We start from the raw sequence: 18,804 nt of genomic DNA on the forward strand, positions 1-18,804 counted from the left end.
TATATAGAGTTTATGGAAAGCTATATACTATATCAAATGCATGTTTAAAGAAGGGTCAGAAAAATTAACAAAACAGAGAAGAAATATAGTTGGTAGCACAGGACTTGGTTGTTTGAATCTAGGTTGGGGTTTCTTCTTCTTGTCACATCCTGGGGTACATCATTTCTCATCTTCCCTGCAGTCAACTGAGGCTATATGATCAAAGCCTGGTTCATAGAACATAGGCAGAACAAGTGATTCCTTATCTGGGCCTGACCCATTTAAAAAAAAAAAAAAAAAACAACTAACAAAGTCTTTGCTTTCTTTCCATCTGACGGCTAAATGAGGGTTTTTTGCAGAGTAATGAAATGGAAGGGGCCTGAGTTTCTCAATTATTGTATGAGCAAAGATACTCCCTTTGCTTAGGACTATGGGGCGAGCCAGTCTGGTCTGGGCTCCACCTCAGACTGTGAGTGTCACAGCAGTAGAGGAGAGAGAATGATCCATGAGACGTGTGGATCATTATATTTATAACCCTAAATAATTATACTGTTTGTTTTATGACAAAATGTCACCATTTAAAATATTTTTTTTCTTTTCTTATTTATCCTTTTGTTCCTTCCTAAAAATTTGGTTTTGTTTTGTTTTCCAGACTTGATGTTCCTAACCTCTGACAAGATTTTTTTAATTTTAAAATTACATTTATTTACTTGCTATCTTACTGTGTGTATATGTAGGTCACAGGGTGACTTGAAGGAGTCAGTTCCCTCCTTCCATTGCATGGGTCTGGGGAACTGAACTCAGGCTTGGTGACAAGCACCTTTCCCAGCTGAGCCACCTCTTCTGCCTCATTATGATTTCACAATCAATTTCAGTACATTTATAAATGTTAAAAACTCCAGTTGTTCAATCTGTATGCTAGCACAAATGGTGCCCTACAGTTCAAAATCTGCTCAGTGTTAAGAGTATTTGCCTAGCACCACCACACCCCAGGTTCAACCCCCATTACCACAAAAGGAAAAACAATTCTAGAAAAGTTCAAGCCAATTACTCATTCCTTCCTCAGCTTGACTGTCCTTACATCTATAACACATCTGTTAATAGGGATACAAAGGCACAGAAAATCAACTGCTAAATTATATATTACACGTTTATTAGGGATACAACTTTTATGTAAAATTTACATTTTATGAAAAAAATCAAAAATATTTACAAAATTCTGGAAGATAGATGTGCTCTAGTTACAACCCAAAGTAGTAAATAATGACCCTTAAAAGCTCGCTTGTTAAAGAGCTCTGTGTTTACAAACTCTTGGTTAGAGAAGCAGCTACAAAGTTATCACCGTACACAAGCAAGAACCAGCTTGCTAGACAAAACAGCCCCCATTGAACCTACTGGGCCTTTTTTTTATATTTTAAACAACATTAGTGAACTTTTACATGGAAAAAAATCACTATAAACTCATATGGCTTTAAAACTGTAACCTGTCCCCAATATAATCTTGCATTTCAACACTCGGTATGAAGGCTATAGGGATTAAGAAAGTGCACAAGGTTAACCATTTCGCGCATTTCAACATTTTAAGGTAATACTTGATTAAGGACAGACATTGTAGCAGTGTCAAGAATTCAATAGCATTAGCTGCCCAATAAAAGCAGACTGAGTCAAGAGTTTAGTAAGGGTAATTGTAACTGGCATTTTAAAGAACTTAAGAGTTAGAAGTTCTAATTTTGCTAGTAAGGACTAAACTGTCTTATGTTTACTTAAGCCAAACCTAAATTTAGAACTGGAATGACACTGAATATATAAAAATGCTCATTTTGTATTACATACTGTGAAGAGTAGATTTTCTGCTATGTTTAGTATAGCAAGATTTTTATATTAGTGTCTAGTAACGAGTTTTATGTTCTATAAAGCTCAACAAAATAATTAGTGGTTTTATATAAATTATCAGATATAACACAAGCTGTGACTTCTATGAAAAATAAAGGACATTGGTATTTATCATAAATTCCCATTTGTAAATTATAAAACTTTGTCTAAAGGATATTTCTTTTATTCTGTTAATGAGAATTTGCTATGAAGTTACTAATCAGTGTGAGCAGTTCACTTAGCCCAAATCCTTCACTTCAAATACTTTACCTATCCTCACCACATGGGAATCTGACCAATTTTCTAACTGTTAAAATCAAAACAAGTGACAATACTTCTCACTGACAAAAATGCATCTTTTAAAAAATTATTCATAAAATGCTAGAAAACATGTTTACAATAGTAACTTAGCGTATAAATTTTCCTTGATAAATAGGGTCAAAGGAAATGCTAAATTAGAGTTAAAATACCAGTTACCAATTTATCATCATAGTTTCAGAGCTTGTCCACTTCACATAGTTGTAATGAGGTTAATGTTGAATATCTGAAAGTAATTTTATTCCCAGTAAACATACTCCATTAGGCTGATTTGTTTTTTAGTGGCTACAGTGTATCACTGAAAAAATAAGCCAGGATTTTTAGTTCCTTCGAATTTTCTTCTCGATTACAGGCCAAAGGTATTTTAAAAACTGTAAGTTATCTTTTAAATATGCTTGACCACTATATGATTCTGAATATAAGATCCAGAGAGAGAAAAAAGTGAGGCACATTAATTAACACAAACTAGAGAGGCACATTTCTGGTTTTTGTTACTGTTTTAAAAGGCACACATTATGTAATCCATATAAAAATAAATTAAATCTACAGCATTAATTCATCAAAACAATCACAATTCTATAGTTAATTAACTGCAGAAGTAGGTTTTTCTGCTGTCCTTTGCAAGCTTATTTTAAAACACATTGCACTTGAGAATTTTTAAAAAATCATATAAAACACCATTTATACTTTATTAATATGCTTATGAGAATCAGATTATAGGGCTGCTTTTTTTTGTTTTGTTTTTTGTTTGCATACAACTTGGACTCTGGTCTGATTACCTTATGGCACATAACTCAATTAAATTGAGTTCTGAGTTAACATTCAAAACTTAAAATTCACGTTCTGTTTATATTCATTCAATATCTAACTTATAGAACTTCAAAGCTATCTCTGAGTCTAAATACTTATGGAAAGCTAAATAGTTTTGTGCTTGCTCTCCTGAAATTTTAGGCTTGTTACTACATTCTAACCTTTATAAGAACATAGACACGGAAGGTAATAAACGTCATTTCAGTGACAATTTCAATACATGTGCTTCCTGAATATTGCATTTGATCATTTACTGTGTACAAGGTCATTTCAGTGCTCTTCCTTTCAATGACTCACTTTGAAAGTGCAATTTAATCTTTATAGTCAGCCTTCAAAGACAAAGTTTGAAGGACATCATATAAGTAAAAATAGTGTTTGGAAAGAGCAGGCGATACAGAGTGGCATGTCCGCATTACCCCTTGAGAAGCTGCATTCTGGGTCCGTCAGCAATCCGCCAGGTACCGCCCTGAAAAACAGCAAGCAGACCCTGCAGCTAGTTTCCAACATGCTCAACGACCACAATCTCTCTGTGCTGAAGGCACAGCTCTGGGTCGGCTCCACGGTTCACAGTGCTTTAGAACAGCACCTATGCCCATCACGGGAGCTCTCTGCAAAGACTGTCTCTACCTGGCAGCTTGTAGCAAGGCCAAATAATAAATAAACAGACAGACAGACAGACAGATATTCCATGCTTTTAAATTATAAACTGCTAGAGTACAAGTGCTTCCCATACAGTAAAGCATTCAAAACAGCCCAACTTACCAGTGGCAAAACGCTTCTTTACTAAAGACAGTCTATAGCCAGTGCCTACAAGCTCAATATCTACTCCTGAGAGGGTATTTCCCTCGCTAAGAAATTGCACCGCAAGTGTTGTGGGTTTACTGGGTCCTTCTGAAAGATCAAATTTTGCTCTGAGGGATCCAGAACCTGAAAAAAAAAAAAAGAAGACTGTATAAAGAGTATTACATATTACACACCAAATAAAACTAAACAGGCATCTAAACTAATGGTTCTCAACCTTCCTAACGCTGCAACCCTTTATTACAGTTTCTCATGTTGTGGGGACCCCAACCATAAATTATTTTTGTTGCTGCTTCATAACTATAATTTCACCACTGTTATGAATGTAAATATCTGATATGCAAGATATATATTCAACCCTCAGAGGGATTGCCACCCACAGGCTGAAAACCGCTGCTCAAAGCTAAACCACCTCAACCAGTGGTGAATTAATGAGACATACATAGTAAACAAACCACTGTCCTGTTTTCAAATCAAATCTTACTCAGTGAGCCTGAATTTCTACTAAGTAATCTTAATCTTTTTACTTAACAGTCATGTTCAGAGATGTATACTAGACATATGCCTGGGATACATGTGTGTTAAAGACAGTCAACAAAGATAAAGGAAGGAATGGAGGGTAGCACACAGGGTACGGGAGGCAGGTGCTTATATGGGGAGGAGGATTGGAGGGAGGGGGACATGGACAAACACACAACAAGACAAAGTAAGCAGAAGTGCATGCTGAGCAGCAAATCATGTAGCTCAAAGGGGTAACAAAAGGAGGCAGCTGAGAGGAGGGCATCAATGTCACTGTTTTCTACTCATCTTTACTCATCAGCCCCATGGTCTAACCAGCTGAGCTAACTGGCTAGCTGCATCACCCTTATTTTTAAAATTTTGATCATACAACACTACCTGTTAGGTATTTTGTAAGTCTTTTCTTTCAGCTGTAGTAATTTTTTCTGTGTATCTAAGTCTGACTGCAGCACTAGTAGGGCATCAGTGACGCTAATGAATCTGATAAATGCTGTCTGAAAACATGTATTTCTGTTTAAATCTATAAACCTGCTGAGCACGACGGTTGCACTTTAGGCAGAACTAGGTACTGGGATGGAAACAGGAGACCTGCGGGAACAGGCTTAAGTGAACCACATCTATACCACCATGTCTGGAGAGCAGGATGCAAGTGGAGGACAGCAACATGAGACTAGGATAGTTAACAAGAACCAGGCTACAATCAAAAGTTTATGACACAACTACAAGGAAACACCCAAGATAAGAAAGGCAACAAGATCTCAGATTAGTGTCCTAGAAGAGAGGGGAGAGTCTAGGTGCGAAGTAAAGAGACCAACTACAGGACAGTAAAACAGTTTATCAGGGCTCTAGGTGACAGGAAAGGAGGAGCTGCAGTAGGGCCAAGGCAAAAGCAAAAAATACACATTTAAAAAGAAAAAGAAAAAGACAAAGAAAAGAATAAGTCTAGAAGGATTTCTAACCTGATTTAACCTTGGTTTCTGATTAGGGAAAGGTTTCTCAACCTGAGTGTTCTGACCCATTTGGGGGTCAAATGACCCCTTCAGAGGGGTCAGATATGCTGCCTATCAGATACTCATGATTCATAACAGCAGGAAAATTACAGCCATGAAGTAGCAATGAAAATAATTTTGTGATTGGGGGTCACCAAACATGAGGAACTGTATTAAAGGGAACTCTACATTAAGAAGGTTGAGAACCACTGTGTTAGGGAAAGTGGACAGACTTACTCTGTAGCAGAAAGAAGACACTTTAATCCCTCTGTACATAAGTTTAACATTACAGAGAACTATGGAACAAGATGTTGTCACTGGTCTGTCCTACACTCCCATGCCTAGTGATGCATACCATAATGGAGAACTATTGCCTAACTCTCAACTATTGTCCACACAGTTCTGAAAGTTGTACACCCTCGTCTGACAACTCAGCTCTGTAAGCGTTCCACTGCTAACACCAGTGAGGAGCAGTCACCCAGCAACCTTTAAGCTTTATACAACCGTTTCCTGCTCCTTTTCTGGGTATTGAACTAGGAAACAGATTTCTATTTTACAGTGTTCGAATTAGGAAATAGATTTCTATTTTACAGTGTTCGAATTTGGGTATATCTCTGTAAAGGTCTGACTGACCACAACAAAACCATTCATAGAACGCTCCCACTTCCTCATAATAGGACACTTTCAGACCTGAATAATAGAAGAAAAGTACTAAGAATGTGGATAAAAAATGTGAAAACTTATTTTTGAGAGAACAAATTCCTTTTCTGGTATATTGACAATTATTATATGTTTTACGAAATAGAGGAACAAGATATTCTCTCTTCCTTGCTAGTTGGCTGTAAGCCTAATACACAGGATTTCTAATTTACTTCTAGTTAAAGTTAGAAATTTCAGTGTGGTTCACCAAAAGCTCAATGGCTAGAGGAAAAGTCAGTGTAACTACTGACTGAAAATGCAAAGTGTAAGTACTACACACACACACACACACACACACACCCCAAAACAAACAAAAACCCCTGTAGGCCAGCCTGGTTATCTTACGTTAAGTGTGACTGTCTAGGACAAATCTGATACTGCATAGCAGATATAAATGAACACACAATCTAAATACAGAAATACTAGAAAAAAATATTGATATGTTCAAAATGTTCAAAAAAGAAAAAGTTGAACAAAACTGGAAGAGCTAAGGCATTCATTAAGAAAAATTAGTGGAGGCTAATTATAAAGACGAGTTCTCTTTTAACTAAGAGGGACAATGAGAATCTCATCTCAGGGATTTGACTGTCTTGGGAATTGTATGGTAGTTTTAAAGACACAATCTGAATCAGAGGCAATATTGGAATGCTAACTAGCCATATGGTGAACACAGACAGATGCAGTCCGTAGGAGAAACTTAACTTGTTTTTCCTTAAAACTGCCACACAGAACTGAAGACCACTGTTTAACTCCAGCAGGAATGAACAGAGAAGTTTCTCTCAGCAACAAAGACAAACAAGAATCTTGTCAAAACCACTGTATGTATTTTCAAAGCTATTTCTTATGTAACTGGAGAGGGGAAAGCGGGGCACCCCATGAACAGAATAAGCTCAATCATTTGTAATTATTTGAGTTATCTACCTGGGCATAGTTCTATTTATTTTTTTTTCATTACTAGGCATTTCTCTTATGTAAACACAAGAAGCACTTATTTTGCAGTTATAAAATTATGATAGTTATTTTTCTTAAAGAGAAAGCATATTCAAGACAAGAATAAAAACTGTTCTGAATCTCAGCTTCTACATTTTTACATAGTGTATTAACTTCCACCTAGTGGTCAGTTCTAGAATTGAAGATGCAAAATTCCAGGAGGAAACTTCAACGAATATGCCTTTAAAAAATTAACCAAAGGCAAGATGGTCCAGCATGAAAGGCTTTTGCCACCAAGCCTCAAAATGTGAATTCCATCCTCAGGACCCACAGGATGAAAGAGAACTGATTGTTCAAGCTGTTCTGTGACAACACCTGCATGCACTCACACACAGAATAAATAAAGGTACTAACAGCAATAGAAAATAACCCAGGCAGCTGGGGAAGGTGGTACACGCCTGTAATCCCAGCACGCAGCAAGGCAGAGGCAAGCAGATCTCTGTGAGTTCGAGGCCAGCCTGGTCTACAAAGTGAGTCCAGGACAGCCACGGCTACACAGAGAAACCCTGTCTTGAAAAACAAAACAAAAGCAAAAAGGGACAGTACTTGCCTAGCATGCACCCACTAAGGCCTGAACTGGATGCCCAGCACGGAGAATGAGAAGGAGCCCAGCCTTACCTCCACTGTCTGACTTCTCTGAAATCCCAGATAATTTCCAAAAGGCTTTCATTTGTTCTGCGTTCCTATAATAAGAACAAGTATCTTCAAATTCAGTCTCTTATAGTATCTAATTCATGAATGGACACTCAATAAATGTACCTCAAGTATTTTTATTATAAAAACTATAGTGTGAGCTACAGCATTACCTAGTGAAAATGGGTTGAATATTATATACATAAATATAATTGCTGTAGCTTTCTTAAGTAATGAAAGTTTATCAAATTACAGAATTTCATTCATTTCCAGTGGTCAGATGATACAAACCTGTGTATTCAGTATCTTAGTCAAGGGAAACAGTATTCCTAATAACTTTAAAGACCTGTCAGAATCTGTGTTAGTACTAATAGAGGGTAGGAATGGGCTAAGAAGTGCTTAAGCAATGGCAGTACTTAGTACTGCTACTATTATCTAGTACTAGTACTATTAAACAATAAGCAGATATTCCAGTAGACAGGCTAAGTGCTACATTTAATCCTACTAAACAGTAATTACTGTCCTTTCAGTTCTATGCATGTACAGGAATGTGCTTGCTCCTGGCACATTAGGAGTCAGAGATCTCCTTTACATGGGTTCTCAGATTTACTAAGGTCGTTAAGTTTGCATGGCAAGCACTTAACCCACTATGCCATTTCAGCATCCCAATTATTGTTAGTTTTAAGAAGTTAGGACTGTGGCAGTTGGAGACAAATAAAAATGCAACTGGAATGCAAAAATAGTTTACCATATTGCAGGGGGAAGGGACTGCATATTTGTGACTCCTCCATCCACTGGTACCACAACCTGGATGTTGGAAAGCACACTAGGTGCGACCATAGCTTCTGGGTTGTACTTATAATCCACTCTCAGATCTGTGGTGCTGGCACTACATTTCCAGTACGTGGCAAGATTCAGAGGAGTGGACTGAATGCCATTTGATGATACCTTTAAATAAGAGAATCAAATAAATACCTGTCTTTACCTGAAGAGTAAAACAAGCAATTCATGACATAAACATGAAGCTTACGAATCTGCAGAGTCACAGCTAAGCAGAAGGAGGTGGCTATTACTAGGTAAAGCTCACAGGGTCACTCTTGGCATATGAACTTGGGACAGCCTGCTCACCGCCATGCAGTTAATTCCCCTGAACCCAACTGCAGAAAATCTGACTTTACAGATTAGGGACATAGTCCAGAAATCAGCATTCTATTAGGTAATTTTTATTATTATTATTTCTTTGTATAAAGTCCAAAATCTTTCAAAGAAAGATTATAAAAATCATTAATTATATATGAAATTATGAAGAATTCAGACATACAATATGAGAAAAAAGTTTCAACATGTAGTTTCAAAGCCTAGAAGTTATACTTCTAACTTCAGATCTATATAATTAATTTACTACAACTTCTCTTAATTTGTATTCATAGGAATAAATGGCCAAATCCCTTTTAATATCGGATGGAGCAATCTTGAGGTGCTTCCTGCCTTATCCACTGTCCTGAATACCACTGAAGTAGAGCATGCTTCCAAGCTTTACCCACGTGCACTAATTTTTAAAGGTTCTTGGAGTGGTCCCTTTACTCTAGCCGACGTATTGCAATACTTCATATACACACTCACTTGTTTTGTTGACATACCTTCTGAGTTTTAAACCACCTGTGTGCAAGTGCATACACATGCATTTATATGAAGGTAGAGGTCACACTATGACATCAATTCTACCATTTCACAGTTATGTGAGTTCTAGGAACTGAACTTGAGTCATAGGTTCAAATTCAGGTTGTGAGGACTGTACAACAAGCACTTTTAACCACAAAACCATTTCTCCAGCCCTTCTTCTGGGATTTAAATTGTATTTGGAAATGGCTTTCACAGTTCAATATTAAAATTGTATACTAAGCACATGCTATGTAGATATCCATAAATACATCTGCTCATAATTTATCTCAGCCCCTTTATGGTTTCATAATTAAGTATTTGATACATGTGGGCTTCAGATTAATTTTTTTAAAGATTTAATATTTTTTGTGCATGCCTGTATATATTTATGTACACCATGTACAAAGAGCTTGCAGAGGCCATAAAAGGGTACTGGATCTCCTGAAACTGGAGTTAGTTATAAGCTGCCATGTCAATGTTAGAAACTTGTGCTGGTTAGTTTTCTGTCAAGCTGACACAAGCTAGAGTCAGCTTGGGAAAAGAAAACTTTTACTGAGAAAATGCCTCCATCAAGAGTGCCTGTAGGCCAGTCTGTAGGGCGTTTTCTGGTGTATAGTGATTGATGTGCCACCCCCAGAGGTATGTGGCCCTGGGCTGTAGAGGAAAGCAAGTTGAGCAAGCCATGAAGCAAACCAGTAAGCAGTGCTCCTCAATGGTGCAGGCCTCAGCTCCTGCCCTGACTTTCCTCAGTGATGAAGTGTGATGTAGAAGTGTAAGCCAAATAAACTCTTTCCTCTGTAATTTGCTGTTGGTTGTGGTATATATAATAGCATGAAAGCAAATTAAGATAAGACTGGAACCTGGGTCCTCAGGAAGAACAGCAAGTACTCTCAGCTGATGAGCCATCTCTCTACCTCTGGCTGCAGATTAATCCCCCCCCCCATGTCTTACTGTTCCCATACCATTTATTGACAAATATCACTTTGAAATGCTACTTCACCACATAAACCACTCTGTATTCATCTTTAACTGTAAATAATCTGTTCTACTCATTTGGCCTCAGTTGCCTTACCACTTCTGAACTATTAAATACTGTATCACATAAGTCTTCCCATTAAATCTCTACTACTAATCCAAATACATTGGAAACATTTTTTTTTTAATTCTAAGGTTGTTTTTCTAGAGAATACAAAAGTGATTACCAAATCTCCAACAAAGACAGATACAGCTCTGTGGTGTTTCTAATTAGGATGCAATGACTTTATAGTCAATTTAGAAATTTTATCTTTTGTAACACAAATCTTCCTTTAAATAATAAAATATACTTTTAAAGGACTCATTTTAAAATTGATCACTTCATCAATTCCCCTATATCAAAATAGTTTTTCAACTGATTCTTTTAAATTTTCCAGAAATATTATCACCTGAGTAATAACTTTGATTCACCTTTTCCAATATTATTACTTCTTATTTTATTCTCTTATCTAACAGTTCTAACAAATTCAGGGAAGCACTTACATTCTGTAGTATTAATATAAACAATAAGCGTCTGCCATGTCAAACCTTAACTGACTGCTTTGACATTTCTTCATGAAGAATGACGATACTGGAGTTAAACATAAACCCATGTATTAATATTTACTCAGTAGTTTAGTCACAAACATGGTAAACACTTTATCATTTTGGCTGAAACAGTCATTAACTTACTAATATATTTTCAATTTCTGAAACAATTTTGCACTCTTGGAATGGACCTCATTTGCTATGACACTTAATTCCTTTAGCATTCTGTCAGATTCCATTTGTTTAGATGTAAATTTAAAGTTGTCACAGTGACAGAACACTCACCTGATACTTTAGCGCATCTACATTATAATAAGAAGCAGCTGGATTTTGCTCTGACAGCTTCTTGAGGTAGACAGTAACAGCTTGCATATTCATCCAAAAATCTTTTGTGTTGGAATCACATTGTGATGGATCACTGCATGTATAAGAAACATTTTTGTCATTTAATTTGACTTATCTTTTTCCTTCTTATACTTAGTCAGGTGGTGGCCTGGGAAAGATTATCAGAAATGAACCAAAATGTGTTCAGGAAAACAGCAAAAGTTTTCCTGAAAAATGGCTAGCACTAACACCAAAAAAAATAAAAGGATGGCACAGGGGCTGGAGAGATGGCTCAGAGGTTAAGAGCACTGGCTGCTCTTCCAAAGGTCCTGAGTTCAATTCCCAGCAACCACATGGTGGCTCACAACCATCTCTGGTAAGATCTGGTGCCCTCTTCTGGAATGCAGGTGTACATGCAGACAGAATATTGTATACATAATAAATAAATAAGTCTAAAAAAAAAAGTTATTCTCAGAAGAAATTGTTAACACTTTACCTAAAAAAAAAAAAAAAAAAGGATGGCACAAAGTTGCGTGATTGTAATAAATAATTTTGGCATTGCCTTCAAATTCAACACTGATCACAAAGAGAAAACATTTCTTAAAGTGAAACTTCAAACCTTCATCTTAGGAGCAAACACACAAACCTGAACACAAGCTGTGAATTTGGGAGAATTTGCTCAAGTCTGCTAATATTTTTCACCCTAAAGCACAGCACAGCTGGAGAGGGGTTGCTTGTGAAGACTTTAATAATCCCACTTGGAAATGATATTGTCACGTCTCCAGTGATCTTCACGATGCACCTGGCATGGGAGGACAGCAGCAAGTACTTAAATAACATGTTGTAATCTCTTCTCAAACAGTATGCTTGGCTTTAAAAAGTATATGTAAGTATATGTGTAAGCATCTGCATACATACATCTATCCTTTATCACCCCTCAGATAAATTAATCATGGAAAACTATAATGGCATAGTGCTATTCTTAAACATTCTTGGAGGACTTCCCTGGAAACAGCATCGCTAGCCAGCTGCAGCTACTTTGTCCTCTTAAGCCATCTCAGCCCTGGGCTTGGTGATGGCTGCTCTTGTTCCCGGTCTTCCTCTGAAAGCCATGACTTACACTGTATTGCTCAGTGTGAAACCTATCCCCTCAGATCATCTTCAGCAGTCCCTGAAATTTCCTGAAATCCTGAGTTCCTGGCTCACTACTCATCTATCTCTGCACCACTATTTCCGGCATAACTTTTTGTAAAGTTCAATCTCCATCCAGATAGCCCTTTCGATACCCTTAGTCACCTGGCTCTTCAATCTTTGTTGCAGTGGCTCTGTCTGTTAGCTTCCCTCAGCCATGCCAGTCCCCCATGTTTCACAACCCTTACTCAACTATTCATACTCCTATTTTTCTAAGTCATTCCATCTAGTAACAACTTAATTCCTCACCATCCTACCCCATTTTTCACTAATCTTTCAAAATTCAAATCCTTATACCAGTCCTCTTTGATTTTCCAGGTTCATTATTAGATACTTTCCTTTGCTTAACACCTCCTTACCCTTTTACTGCTTCGCTTAACAGTCTTGGCTAATCTAGCCTCCTCCTTACACATGCACAGCTGAATGTGACTGAGAAAAAAAACACATGGCCAAAACTCCCACCTGCTCCCTTAGTGTGACCTGGTAATCCTGTCTTGTCTAGTCAATCATTCTGCCACTGCATGGCTTCTGTTTCTCAAGTCTATACTTACTCAGTAAGCTCCAGAATCATGCATTCAGCTACCAGTCTGTCTACATTAACACACTTAACAAGTACTTCAAACTTGGCATTCTATTCTCAATAAATCTTGATAACTGTTTTCAAATTATATTCAGAATATCATCAGTGCCTAACACCTTTCCTGCTAATATTCAAGTCACCACTGTCTGGGTTTCAGCAGCCAATCTTCTTAACTCTCTTGAATTTATTCTCCAAATAGGCAGAATGCTACAAAATCATATATAACTTCATCACCTCTCAACTCAGAAGTGTCCACAGGCTTCTTTTGCCTTATTAAAAGTGAATTCCTAACTCCTTATCATGGCCTACAACACCCAACCTGGTCTGAGACCTCTCTGGATGCATTCTCAACCACGCTCCTACTTTCTCCTATTCAGTTTCACTCCACCGTTTCCCAAACACACCAAGTGGGTGTTTACCCTATATCCTCCCATGGTGCCCTTGTCCTGGACTGTTATTCTCTCAGATTTGTGGGTGGTTTGCTCCATCACATTTTCCAAATATCTGCTTAAAACCTCCAAAAAGTTTTTTTCCTACTGTAATTCCCCACCCTTTCTCCCACCCCCTTCCTTTTAGTAACACATCTCAAAACACAATCTATCTGCTTCTCTGATGTTTTCCTTACTATAATGCAAGCTCAGGAGATCTCCGTTTTCTGAAATAGCCTTAGTACTATCAAGAGTCTTACTAGGTATGATGGTGCAAACCTCTAATCACAGCACTCGAGAAGTAGAGCAGGTGGATCTCTGAGTTCCAAGCCAAACAGCGATCTGCAGAGAGACCCTGTCTCACATATAACCAACAAGAGTATTACACAATACTGAGTGCTCAAGTACTTTGTGAATGAATGTGTGTTGAATAATATTTAAGACAATAGGAATGGGGTTGGAAATAGCCTGGCAGTAAGACTACTTGTTGCTCTTAGAGTGGCCCCAAGTTCGGCTGCTAGCACCACATCAGGCATCTCACTGTAGTCCCAGGGGTTCTAACGCCTTCTCTAGCCTTGCGGTTAAAGGGCATGCACATGGCATACATACAGCCATTCAGAAAACATAAAAAAAAACAAAACTTTAAAATACATGTAGCTTTTCTCAAAAGCAAGATGCTAAACCAAATCTGTAAGAATCCAAACACCTAGTCTAATGTCTCTTTAGGTCCTAAAGTTTAAGAAATGGCACACTATAAAAGATATACCATCAGATATGCCATATTGTTTAAAAAGTTTGACCAAAAGTATAAACAAACTGGAGAAAAGCTACCACTCATTGCTTATTCTAGTATGTGTGTGTGTGTGTGTGTGTGTGTGTGTGTGTGTGTGTGTGTGTGTGTACACACGTAGGAACCCCTGAAGGATTACCTAATATAAAGCCAACAAATATTTAAAAAAAGAAATTCTTAATCTCCAAAGAACCAAAGTATAACTTAAAATTTATCACTAAGTCCTAATTCCAGAACCCCACCCCCTAACACAAGTGCTTAGTGCTTATGTATATTTAAAACTAACTTGGTAGGATCTGCTCCTTTAAAGTAAGCATTGACAGATTCTGTAAGGGCGATTGCCACAGGTAAGGTGTCCTGGTTTCCAAGGCTGACTGGGCTGGGACCTCGTGATACACCTAGAACAGATATAATTCATTAGTTAAATCATTCTAGAAGACATATGCCAAATACTAAGATTCATACCATAAATACCAAGACAGATTCATGTTAGGTTGTCACAAAAGAACTGGTTTCAATGATTCTGCAAGTATAAACCTAGAGGTTAAGAAAGACATAAAACAAATTAGAACACAATGTGAATCACACACATACACACGCAAGTCTGGAAGACTATCAAACTAACTTTTAAGTGGAAAGATACAGGATGGTTAAGAAATGTCAAAACATAAAGGCCACTGATTTGAAGACCTAAAATAACTACTGTGGCTTCCAAAAACCTTCAAACATCAAACTGTATCAGGCTTATCAATCACAAGACTTCAGGGCATTATACTGGATTTTTGTCTGTTATGTTTTAATAATAGCTCAAACACAACTTATTATTATTACAATTATCTTTAAATTCTTCTTTGATGCCTATATAGCCTGGGTATATCTTATTTAAAATGCTTGGAGTCAAACATCTTTCAGATTTTAGAGTGTTTCATATTTCAGAGTATTTGCATGATCTTCACCCATCCCCACCATCCCTAACCTAACAGGTCCAAATCTAAAATATTTTAAAATCAAAATTTTTTTTGAGAACTATCATCATATAAAGTTTTGGATTTTAGATTTTTGAATTTCTAGATTGCAGGTGCTCATCTTGTATTACAGTTCTATGTTACTTTGCCTGAATAAATGTTTGACATATAACTTTTTTTTTACATTTAACATTTTAAAAGCCGATTTCATTTTCATACAGACAAAGCACCTTTGAACTGTATCATATAAAAATTTAAAATCATACTGTGATTTTAAAAGCATAATAAAATACTGAACAAATCTGTGAACTAATTTAAATGTTAAGCTAGTTTTACAGTCACTGTGGCCAAACACCTGACCTAACTCAAAAAGAACATTTATTTATATTGGCTCATGGTGTCACAGGGCTTAGTCCATAGACAGTTGGCTTTCCATGCTTCAGTAGAATATCATGTTCAACGAGAGAATATGGTGGGGAATGACAGGAGGCAAGAAGAGAGCAAGGGACAGGACCAGTTATAACCTTCAGAGGCTAAGACTTTCCTTGGTCTTTATGGGTCCTGGATCCTTTCTAATTTAAACTACCTACCTCTGAGACAGCACACTGCCTTTGCCTTTCTGCACAGATGCACTCTTCCAACACACGCTTTACTATTACTGCAATGACTTCCCAACCTTGAGCAATCATTTAACCAAACGGTCTTACAGTGACAACAGATATTTAATAAGTTTAAGAGGCCAGGAAGATTGCTGGTGTTCTAGACTTTGAAGGAATTTTTATTTTGGAGACCAAAACTGGTGCTTCTGGACACTAGACAAGGTATGTTCTCCAAAATGAACAATAATTCCATGAGAAAATAAGAATTCAATAAAATCAAAATTCATTCACAAAATAACAGCAGTCACTACAGGTTAAGTAAACTATATCTGAAATGCCAAAGACCAGAAAAGTCATTCGTTTTAGAAACTGGAAAAAATAATCTGAGAATATTTACATAAACTCTGCCTGTTGAGCATCCTTAATCTCAAAATCTTTGCTATCTAAAAGGTTCTGGAATCTGAAACTTTGTCAAAAATCTTCAGATTTCAGAGCATTTTGAATCAAGGATAACAGGTGTCAAGCACTTTGCTAAGGTGGCATAGAAAAATAAAAGAGATGGCTTTTGAATGACAAGTCACAGTTTTGCACAACAGAGACACATGGGTGGATTAGAGATAGATGGACGGCTGTGAAGATAAGAACACAGAAGCTTCTATAATCCTGAGCAGAGCACCTAAACCCTTACACATTCACTCTATTATAGCTAGAAAATGGGAACAGCCTGAATATCCATCTTCTTCCAAGAGAAGAATGGATAAAGACAATGTAGTAATATATAGTGGAATTTTATTCAGCCATAAAGAAAAATAATGACATTTGAAGAAAATGAATTGAAAGGGAACTCATGGAAAAAAAAAAAAAAGCAAGACTAAAAGACAAATACAATATGTTCTCTTTTATATGATACCTATATTTAACTTCATTTGTATGGACTATATGTGTGCCTGAACGTGTGCATGTTTGTTTGTTGGCCATGAAACTAGAAAGAGGAAAGTAAAAGGAATGAAGAGACCTTATGAGATATTAGGGGAAACAGGAATAACAGAAAGAGGGCTGTCAGAGAAGAGACAAAGAGATATGTAAGAGAGAGGTGTTGCAAACAGCAGGAAAGGGGGACAAAAAATACTGGAAAATGGCACAAGGAAATTTGCATGTAAACTTAAAAATTAATAAAAATACTACCACTGTCAAAAAAATTCAAAAGAAAGAATATTATGATCACTCTGAATACCAAACGATCCTGAACTGAAAGAATTTAAATCTGTATTTAAAAATGATTAGGCAAAAGATAAAGAATTAATCAAGAGGCATGAATTTGAGCATGCAAGTGAGAAAAATATTTTTAAAAAGCCAACTAGGTATGAATTATTGATTTCAACTATAAATACATGTTTATAGATGGGAAAATATCTCTATAGAACCTAAGTTTGAATCCATCAATCTTTTTCCTAATATTCTAAAATAGAAGGGCATCAGAATTTAATGAGAGCCCATTTTTAGGGAAAGATGAAGAATTTTTTCTCCTTAACTTTTTTTAACTATGGTAAAACATGTAGCAAAATTTGTGGTCTTACCATCTAACTCCATCTTTTTATCTTTTACTTTTTGAGGCAGGGTCTCACTTATCTTACCAATTTTTAGGAGCATAGTTATAGTACAAAGAAATAAAAAATAATACTGTACAACCATCATGCCACTTATTTCCGTAACTATTTCAATCACACAAAACCCAAACTCTATACCCACTAAACATTACCTTCCACACCTAGGCCCCACTTCACCTAGCATCTCGCAACCACTACTGTACTTTCTGTCTCTACGAGCCTGACTCTAAGACCTCATAGAGACTGGATCAAATAACACTTGATAGCACAATGTAATGAATGCTTATTCATACTGAAGTCTGTCAGAATTCTTTCTCTCTCTCTCTAAGGCTGAATAATATTTTACGGCACTCATATTACACTTTTCTATGTCTCAAGTTTCTTGCTACTGCAAATGCTACGGTAAATGGTACTGCTACAAATGGGTGTAAAAACCTCTTTGAGATCCTGTTTTTCATTCTTTTGGATGTATACCTAGAAGTCAAGTTGCTAGATCATACAATTAATTTTATTGTTAATTTTCTAATGAGTTGCCATACTGTTCTCCAGTGGCTATAAAATTTCAGTCTTAAGACAGTGTACAGAGGTTCTCAATTTTCATCAAATCCTTACTAACACATACTTTTTTGTGATTTGTTTTGTTTGGCAGTCCTGAGGATCAAACTCAAGGACTTATGCGTAAAAATCAAGGTTTCTTCCTGTGATTTATATCCCAGTCCAGCGCTTTTCTTATTAAGGAGAATTACACAGCTGGTCCTTTGAACCTGAAGGTTCTGTATTTGCAGGTTTACACAGGCTCTGCGAGAAAACACTTTTTTTCTTGTCTTCATTCCCTAAACAGCACAGCAGAACAACTGCCTACATAGCGTTCATCTTGTACTCTACATTCTAAGTAACTTGAAGATGATTTAGAGATGACAGGAAGATGTGGACAGGCTACATAAAACACAATGCCTATATATATGAATCTATGGTACCAAGGCCTTTTCTTAAATATGAAATTCAAATTTCCCTTTGAAAAGCCCACAAGTAAATATAAAAATACAGCCAGAGATAAAATTAGCACCTGCTACTCCTCTGACTAAAAATCAAAAGAAACAAGGCTGGGAAGGTAGCTCAGTTGAAAAGTCCTTACAAAAAAGCATGAGGACCTGAACTTGGACCGCCAGCACCCACACAAAGAAGCTGGGCATGGCACTGCATGTTCTATAATCCTGGTTATAAAGTACAAGAAGTAGACAGGTAGATACTTGAAATTTGCTGGCCAGCCAATCCAGCAAAATTAGTGAAGGGAGCCTTTCTCAAAAAATTAAGGTAAACCACAATCAAGGAACACACCAGCTATTGACTGCTGGCCTCTGTGTACAAACGCGTGTGTGTGTGTGTGCGCGCGCGCACACACACACACACACACACACACAGGACTGCTCAATGAGAGCCATGGCAAGCATTTACAAAGCCCCAATTTTGATACACAGTACTATA

General features: G+C 37.0%; 1 protein-coding gene across 1 annotated transcript in view; it reads right to left on the reverse strand.

Annotated features, from left to right (window-relative positions):
• Positions 1-1,111: 1,111 nt before the first annotated feature.
• Positions 1,112-18,804, reverse strand: part of Fcho2 (FCH and mu domain containing endocytic adaptor 2) — an 83,255-nt gene continuing 65,562 nt past the window's right edge. The window contains exons 19-25 of the mRNA XM_055598392.1: positions 14,435-14,546; positions 11,806-11,961; positions 11,121-11,253; positions 8,359-8,558; positions 7,596-7,660; positions 3,742-3,906; positions 1,112-3,445 (exon numbers count right to left, since the gene is read on the reverse strand). Of these exons, the coding sequence (XP_055454367.1) occupies positions 3,423-3,445; positions 3,742-3,906; positions 7,596-7,660; positions 8,359-8,558; positions 11,121-11,253; positions 11,806-11,961; positions 14,435-14,546 (854 nt within the window). The 3' untranslated portion in view covers positions 1,112-3,422. The remainder of the gene's footprint in view (positions 3,446-3,741; positions 3,907-7,595; positions 7,661-8,358; positions 8,559-11,120; positions 11,254-11,805; positions 11,962-14,434; positions 14,547-18,804) is intronic.

This window comes from Psammomys obesus, unplaced genomic scaffold, assembly GCF_907164565.1.
Source record: "Psammomys obesus unplaced genomic scaffold, mPsaObe1.curated_primary_1811, whole genome shotgun sequence".
NCBI classification, from domain to species: Eukaryota; Metazoa; Chordata; class Mammalia; order Rodentia; family Muridae; genus Psammomys; species Psammomys obesus.